The sequence below is a fragment of the Haplochromis burtoni genome, unplaced genomic scaffold, assembly GCF_018398535.1.
Source record: "Haplochromis burtoni strain Fernald_Lab_line unplaced genomic scaffold, NCSU_Asbu1 Contig_2, whole genome shotgun sequence".
Taxonomy (NCBI): Eukaryota; Metazoa; Chordata; class Actinopteri; order Cichliformes; family Cichlidae; genus Haplochromis; species Haplochromis burtoni.
The window spans coordinates 3814863-3823623 of record NW_024582363.1 but is presented as its reverse complement, the minus strand read 5'-3'; the positions used below and the strand labels follow the sequence as shown (position 1 = coordinate 3823623).

The following is an 8761-nucleotide window of genomic DNA, read 5'->3' as shown; positions in this document are numbered from 1 at the left end:
CCTGTACTTATGAGAATTGGAAAAGGGATCAGATTAGTAATCAAGCAAGTGATACACAGCCGCCCCACAGAAGCTATGTCTCTTATCCCGATGGAGTCAGTAACAGTGAGTAGGCTCAAACAAGCAGAAACATGAGAATTAGCCTATCCATGTACCCAGAATATGATGGCAGGAATGCATATGTCATTCGGTTCTTGGGTTTACACATTCATACACGTCATCACAGCGTAAACAAACAAACAAAAAAAAAAGCTTTTAAGCCATGTAAAGAGTTTATCACCAGAACAGCTTTGTAGAGAAGAAACACAAAGCCAATTGGTGTTTTCAGAAGTCACTTGTACAGCTACACAATCTCTTCCTGGCTCTTAGGAGAAGTAATATGGCCTTCATCCACAGTTTAAACTACCTGACGATGCCAAGAAATGACTTCGCTGCAGCTTCACTTTACGGAAAGTAACAGCTGAGGAAGTGCAACATTAAATACTCAGATGTGATGGAGTTTACATATCATTTCTCAAACTATTTGCAATAAATTATCACAAAGACCGATTTCAAGTGAAGCCATATATTGCGAGTTGTGTATGTAAGCTGTTCGGCTGATGTCTAATCTTCTATTCAGACCAAAGCAAGCGAGTGGACTGTGTGCACATAAACAGATTTGCCTGAAAAGCTATACATCAGCCGACCATTATAATCCCTTAAAACTATGTCCTGTATGTTCTGTTTTCAGAGATCACATCACCTATGCTGTAACATTACATTCAGGCAAAATTATGCACACTGCTGGCTCAATAAATACATGGGCTGACAATGTGCGGTTGCTTTCTATTTAGGAAACAGACTGAACTTCACAACAACAAAAATAGCTCTTAATATGTCTCTAACTTTAAGATAATAATAAAACTACCTCACACTCACTGTGATGCACCCAAATAATACACGGACCATTTCCTGCAAAATTAAAGAAGCCCCAGTGAAAACTGTTGTCAGTGAGATATGGGAATCAACGTTTTTCTGTATTGTGAATATATTATTAAAATCAATTTAAGGTCATTTTAAATCCACTTAAATGAAATCTGAGCTCATAGATGGATATCTAAAAAGAAATGGACGAACACTGTGTGAGAAGTTAAAATATTATTAAAATCGGATGGTTAGTTATTTTGATTTCATTAAAAATGACACATGCTGCTTTCTCTGGGATCTCGCAGCACAGCTCCACAACTGTTGTTTTAATGACCACTAATTAAAAAGTGCAGATAACGTCATTTAATATTAGATCATTTTAAACTGATTTGTAAATAAATCAAATTCAATTTCGATTTTAAACTCAAACAGTAAAGCGCCTTCTGAAGCACGCACTGTGTTGTGCTCCAGTTACTAAAGGACTAAAGCCAGTTTCACTCTGAAATGAGTATACAGGCACTGACGCGGGCACTATTCGTGGTAGAAACGGGGACCATATGTTGTAGGAAGAGATTTGAAGAGATAAAACTATTTTAAATCAGCAACATCCAGCCTGCCAAAAAGCAACTTACTTATTAAAAACAAATATTACCTTCCCTAAAATGCCCTTGTTGGTTTGAAGAACACCAGAGCACGGAGAAAAGACATCACAGGATCACTGGTAGAGTTTAATCCATGCCGAAGTAAATAAACTGGTTATATTTGGATGGGTGCGCTCAATAAATGAGTGAGAAACACTACCAGTCATTACCCGGTGACATACAAGGAGATACACATTTGACACAAACGCATGGCAGACCGAAAGCCCGTTTAGAACAAGGGATAAATCCACTTTCTGATTTCTCACAGTTTCAGACAGTTTCTCCACCTACAACTCGAACAAACTCGCACTAAATATGTGACAAAGAGGATTTCAATATTAACATTTGAAGCTCTAACTCGCAAAGGCAGCTCGCTTAGAGCGAGCCAGGAGTGAGTAGCTTCATTTCCGAAACAAACCAATTCAACTTCTTGCAGTCTGGATGACAAGAGCAGGCAGGTAAAAACGCGTCAAGGAAAATCGATGCGGAGATCAAGAAAAGTGTCATTTTATTTAACTTTAGACTTCGACAAATTTACACATATATATAAACCTCGACTTAAATGAAAAGGTGTTGCCAGAGATGGAAAGTTTTCCGCTGAGACATCCTTGTGTTAACCGTTTTTTCCCCCGTGCAACCAGTTACCCTTCTCTTGAGCATGCAGGTGTTAATGTGTCAGGAAGGGTCGTTTTTGTTTTGTTTAGTTTTTTTAAATCAAACAAGAGTTTAGCATCTTACCTGAGAGACTTAAAGGTCTTCCGGGAAATAAATCGTACATAAACGAACCGGTAAGTGCACATTGAGTGCGTGGTCCCCGTGCGCCTCTTCTCTACTCTTCAGTTGCCCGTGCGCGCGTTGCGCCAAGCGAGCACGCCCCTCCTCCATCACTGTCACACACCAGGGGCGTTAACCAGACTTTTTTCAACATTGGGCAAAGATGGGAGCCCCAAAAAAGGCAGGGGGAGACCACAGACCCGGTTAAATATAGTATAGAAAGCATTGGCTACTATTTTGAGGCTCATGCAGGAGAGTCCTATGAACTAAGAGATGTATTGTGTGAAGAGTAGTTTTGCACAAGAGTTTAAAACTATTTTTGCTTACGGTGGCTGCAATTATCTTTGATGTTAACTTAATATCTGTACTGCATTTATATTTCTGTCATCGTACTTACTGAGAACACTAGAAACGTCTGTGCAGTTTTGTTAAAACCACCATAAAAACGTCTTTCAAGACTGTAATTTCAAACTTGCACAGAATGCAATGCTGGTTAGCGTAGTTGCCTACAATAAAACTTTTTGGTAAGATGCTGCCACCTTGTGGTTTAAGTTTTCAATACATTTTTAGTAGGGTTTATACATTTTAAAGCTTTAATCACTGAAACAATGTGGAGTATAAGTTACATACAATATTTGCATGCAAAATAAAAGAATTTCAGTCAAATACAGCAGTATTTGCACTGGATCAACTTCCACCACTGGTTCATTTCATGCTCTTGGAGACTTTCAGATGAGCTCCCCTCTGGAGATGTCGCTCTCACACCCCAACACAATGCTGCGTTTCATTTTAAGTGACCTTACAATTATTTAATTTAGTCAACAAAGAGACAGACAATTCAAAATAAAAGTCAAAGGCAGACCAGAAACTTGTCTCAACATATGGTTTAATGATATGGTTTTTATTGCATGGATTGTAATAGCTGCAGAAAAACATTTCAAATGAGTACAGTTGGGGTCAAAGCTTTCCTGCAGTGAAGAAACATGGTCAGTGGACATTCAGATGGCACAACTTGATTCACCTTTCTCCTTGTCTGTCGACCACAAGACCAGCGCTGTTATACTGCATTTTTAAACCTCAGCTGTAGTACTTTAGGATGAGTGAGGTGTTGGAAGGGTAGTGGAACTAGTTTTTTTTGTGTTGTTTTTTTTTTTTTTTTTTTTTTTTTTTAAATAATTCAACACCAAATAACAGTAAGTTGACTTAAAAGTGTCCTGATCCTGCTCCATCTAAACATAACATAGCTCTGTGGTGAGCATAACATTGTGTCGCTACAGTAGTCATTGTGGAGTAGCATTCTATAACGTGAGGTGGTGGTTATTGCTGGCTACTTGTTTTACTGTGGGTGATTCTTGTCACATCTGAGAAAGGTAGATGACGAGGGGACTGCACTGTGCTTCGGTGTGAGACTCCCTCCTAGAAAAACTGTTTAAGTTGAAAGTTTGCTATGTGCAGCTGCCTATTCAGACAAGACACCAAGCTTATGTCGATCACAATCACACCCAAACCCAAAAAAAAAAAAAAAAAAAAAAAAAAAAGGAAAAAAAAACCCCAAATGCAAACAACCAAACTCTGTGGATTAAGACTTGGAGCAATAACTCCATCTACAGGTTAGTTGCTGTACTGCAATGACAGAAGTGTTCTGTTGATTTATAAACCGTAAAACAAATAGTCTCTCTTAAACTAGGTAGACCAGCCACATTAATAGAAAATTCTCACCACATTGTTTAAAGTACCTTGGTCACTCAACTGTCAGTGGAACAAGAAAAAAAAAAAAAAAAAAAAAAAAAAAAGTAGTAGTACAACAATAAAAAGGTGGCATCTTCCTGTATCCTAACATGCCCGACCCCAACCCACCTTCCGACAACTTATCCCATTTCAAATATAGGACTCAAAGATATGGGCTCTAATGTTAAACACATAGATCCATACTATGTTCATACAATTAATAAAAAAATAAATACATTTAACAAATACAAATGATTTTGTAGTTTGTAAATTATCAGAGAAACAGATTATTATCGCATTGATGACACGTTTTCAAGTGTAGGATTTTGTTGTTTTTTTGTCCCCCCTCCCCCCAATAAAACCCATTATCGCCCTATACGTTTCAAACCTGTAGTCTTAAAGCCTCTACACTGATGCGACTGAGCTGGATAAGAGAACTCGAGCTCCCTCTGCTCATCTATAGGGCTGTATTGTGAGCAAAGGCTCACTCAGGGCTAACTGTTAACACTGTAGCACACTCAGAAAGCAAACAGGAGAAAAACTAGATGCTGATGATTTCTGTTGGCAATGGGACCCAAAGCAGCGGGAGCAAAATGTGCATGTTTATACGACTTCAAATTGTCTGTAAAAATGTCATACGAAATAGGTTCCTCTTAGTTGTGATTTTTTTTTTTTAAACAGTTTTTTGCTTATTTTGTGTGGTTTTTTTTGTACAAATCTTTTTATAACCTGTTTAGACATAACAAAACAATTTAAATCAACTAAAAACATATCATGCATAAGTTATTTCCCCGCTCTTATTGATTGCATTTGTAAGTGACCATCATTTAAAAAAAAAAAAAAAAAAAAATCTTCATACACATTTTCTGTTCAACATAACTTTTTTTTTGTACATTTTAAGCCATTTGCATACTTTAATTTCTCTTTAAAACCTTTGATCCTATTTTCCAGCCAGCAGTTCCAGGTATTGGCTCCAGAGCTGATTCACAAACCTGGCCTGTCCATTCCTGTACAGCAGGAGGCGCAAGAGGCATATTGTGTAGGTGCTGGCTATGGAAAGAAAAACCCCACTCCTTACAAGAAGCTGTTGGAAAGCTGGAAACTGACCGTTTACCCTTTGTGATTTCAGTTCAAGTCCATGAAATTATGTCCATTTCCAATTACGATTCTCTTTGTGAGTTTTTCCTCCCTGCTAGAGGATGTTGCTCGTCACCCTGAAAAGCCAGATTGAAAGAGTTCTGGACGATGTTTCAATACTAGTAGTCTCCCAAGCCTAGAGTCTGGCAGCAGAAGTAAGATGTGACAGTCCGTTGCAGAAAAGGAAGGGAGATGTGGGGTGATGCTAGCAAAATTAACCCTATCTGTAAAGATCCTCTTGTGTAGAGTCTCGCACATTTTTCCTCCTCTTGCTGCTGGCCTGGTGGTGGTGCGGCTTGTTGCTCGGATGGCTTTTGCCACCGGAGAAGTTGGTCTGCTGCCCGTGATGGCCACTCTTTTGGTGAGAACGAGACATCCTGGCCTTTGAGGCAGAGGACAAAACATTTAGTTATTAATAGTGGTGGAATTTCCGTAGACATGCAGCAGGTAAAATAAGCACTTCAACTCAATATATTTCTAGAGGTGCCATTTAGATGAAATCACCAGATGTCGGTAACAACCCATCCAATGCACACATGCAAAGAAATCAAACCACTGATGTCCATAAATTATGTGTAATAATGAGACATGACACAGGGATAAAGTACTGAACAAGTAATACTTTGTACAAAAGCCTTTGTTTGTTCAAGACCCTCCTGCGGTGTGATTTTGGCCCAGTTGTCCAAACAAACAGTCTTCAAAATCTGAAAGTTCCCTTCTATGAACTCTGACCTTTAGTTATTTGGGAGGTTTTATTTGTTTTTGTTTTGTTACACTGACTTTCAGTTGGATTCAGGTCAGGTTGGCTGGGGCATTGTAGCAGCTGTACTTTCTCTGAAATCAATTGAGAGGTCCCTTGGCAGTGTTTGGGATCATCGTCTTGCTAAAACATCCATCCTTGTTACAGCTTCATCCTCCTGGTAGATGGCAGCAGATTTTTAATCAAGGATGTGTCGGTATATTTTTCCATTCATCTTTCCTTCAAGTCTATGAAGCATTCCAGTCCCATATGCTGAAGAACCCCCCCCCAAAAAAAAAAACCCCAAAAAAAACAAAACAAAAGCCCAGCCCTATATCACAGTGCTCAACTGATTTGTACTTCACTGTTTGTGCAGTATTTGGGGGGGTAATATGCAGTGCCTTTTGACCTCCAGACATGGTGTGCACTATGGCATTAAAATACTTATTGTTTTCTTTGAAACAACTGTACCTGCTGTAGCTCTGTGGTCATTGGCTTTTGGACAACTCTTGTAATAATTATTTTCACTTTTGTCTAAAATCTTGCAGGAACACCTGGTTTATGGTGAAATAATGTTCTTTCCACTTCAGGATTACGGCCCCAACAGTGCTCACTGGAACCTTCAGTTTAGAAATTCTTCTGTAGCTGATGCCATCTGTGTGTTTTGCAATAAAAAGGTTGCAAAGGTCTTGCGAGAGCTGAGATTTCAGCTGAAGTCATGGCTTGCTATGCCTTTTTGCACTTCCCTTTTTTTCATGTGTTCAACACTTTTTCCCCTCAGGTCATTTCTTATGGTTTAATTTCTTTGCATGTGTGCTTAGATGGGCTGTTACCAACATTTTGTTGATTTCATGTCAATAGCACCTTTAGAAATACATTTACTTGGAAAATTGGTGATGTGTTCAATATTTTACCTGCTGTACAGTGTCAATGTAACTTGCCAGTGATGGTGCAGAAATGTGACAAAAAGCACACTAGAAAAGCTTCTCCATTTCTTTTGCAATCTTTCATTATCCAGAAAAAATAAATACAAATCAAAGTTATCCAGCAGTTACCAGCACAGGGCATTCTAACATTAGCCATTACTCTTAAATATTGCCCAAATTTACTGCAAACACATTAAGTTGCATTCTATGATTTTGCAATTGAAATGTTAAAATGTTATATTTATGCATCTGTAGTTCCTCTTGCAACCTATAAACCTTTATAATTTCTTTTTGTCTTATGTGTTCCTCAATCTTTGCTCTTAAACTGGATCTGTTTGAAAAATCTCAATAAGATAAATCCTTGATTTAAAGAGGTTAACAACTATCACAATTAGTCAAAAGTTAGATTGATACGTCTGTGGTATCTTGAGATGTATGTGTGAATTTAATGTGAAGCTGTGAGTACCTTTCCTCCCTTGTTGCCTCCAGGTGGAGTGCTGGTAGTGTGGCTCTGTGTTCTGTGATTGCTGACAGCAGCAGACTTTTCTCTGTGAGCACTGGATCCTCGGCTGGGCTGCTGTTTGGCAGTCTTACAAGGTGTACTATCAGAGTCCTGGGTGGGGGACAAAATTTGTTACAAAATATAATTTCCAAAATATTTTGTCACCTATAAATCTTTCTTAGAAAGCTTTAAATGTTACAGATATTTGCAATAATGTCATATTTGAAATATGTATGCAGACACAGGACTGACCCCATCACTTGAGGTGGAAGTAGAGGATGTGGAAGACGGCGACAGTGGGGAGGAGGAGGGAGAGGAGCGGAGTGACGGGGAAGAAGAGTTGGAGGAGGTTTTGCTGAGAGGAGTTGACAGTACAGCCACCACAGGATCATTGTCGTCATCTGGAACGTTGTTGTTGCGCTCATCAAGCTGCTGCGATTCAAACAATGTGACTTCATTTTCTACAGAAGCCGGGAAAAGACAAATGCAGAGTGAACACATTAAGCCTGTAAAGATTACATTTGGACTACAATTGGTCTGGAGTTATTAGTACATTCAGCAGACAGTGAACTGCTGATCTTTAGTGGGTCAAAGTTACTTTGCAGTTACTTTTTTCAAACACATGAGAAAACCTGAACATACTGTTTAGTGGGCTTCCCCATTTTTTTCGGATCCATTCTCTGTAGTCATCCACTTCCTGAGTCACACGGATGATCCGGCCAAGTATACTGTGATAAGACACAAGAGAGAAATATATAGTAAAACAGCAGTCTGAATACAAATGTTATTAGGGTTTGTGTGCATCAAGTGATGCAAGCAACAAAATTTTTTCTTACAATAACTAATAAGTATAAGAAAGTAGATATCATTTCACAGACTGAAGATAAACTGTAAGAAGCCCTTGTTTTTGCTGATAACCCTCCGCTCTGAATGTGACAGTATCAAAACAATCACTGATTCTACTGTCTCAGTTGTTTAAGTCCAAAGAATGAGAATTTCAGTATTAAGAAATTAAATTAGCATTAGACAAGTCCTCGCAAGTTTCTTGAATTTGTTCCTGACCTCTCACTCTCATTGTTGGGGTAGAATTTGGCGATGGGTGACACGGCATGGCTGAGCACCACGTAGGCGTAGTCAAACGCCTGCTTCACTTGCATGGCACCGTAAGAGCTGCGGCCAACATCATTGTCTGTGGGACACAAGACAGAAGGTGAGAACATTACCAACACGCCAATACGATGAAGAATTATCAATTCCACGTTGCCCGTTTAATGACAACACCATTTTCTACCATTTAAGTTCTGTGTTGAATCTTTTGATAAGGTATGGCTTTAACCACTTGCACTTTTTAAGGTTTCTGCTATTTCATAATTATTCGCCTTTATTATATATTACATTTGGTTAGAAT

The 8761-nt window shown here is 38.8% G+C and overlaps 2 protein-coding genes across 5 annotated transcripts in view; both read right to left on the bottom strand.

Moving 5' to 3' along the window:
• The window catches only part of adcy7 (adenylate cyclase 7), a 65374-nt gene extending 62961 nt beyond the window's left edge, over nt 1-2413 (bottom strand). For 2 of the 4 annotated variants that reach the window (XM_005912982.3, XM_005912983.3), the window contains exon 1: nt 2286-2413. The gene's annotated coding sequence lies outside the window, so the exon portion shown is untranslated. Of the gene's footprint in view, nt 1-907; nt 933-1558 lie in introns of those variants that run through there. The other 2 variants (XM_042218341.1, XM_042218344.1) reach the window with 2 other exon arrangements.
• A 2312-nt stretch (nt 2414-4725) lies between these two features.
• The window catches only part of tent4b (terminal nucleotidyltransferase 4B), a 36662-nt gene continuing 32626 nt past the window's right edge, over nt 4726-8761 (bottom strand). Inside the window, exons 8-12 of the mRNA XM_005912985.2 lie at nt 8416-8542; nt 7996-8081; nt 7606-7814; nt 7318-7464; nt 4726-5568 (exon numbers count right to left, since the gene is read on the bottom strand). Of these exons, the coding sequence (XP_005913047.1) occupies nt 5407-5568; nt 7318-7464; nt 7606-7814; nt 7996-8081; nt 8416-8542 (731 nt within the window). The 3' untranslated portion in view covers nt 4726-5406. The remainder of the gene's footprint in view (nt 5569-7317; nt 7465-7605; nt 7815-7995; nt 8082-8415; nt 8543-8761) is intronic.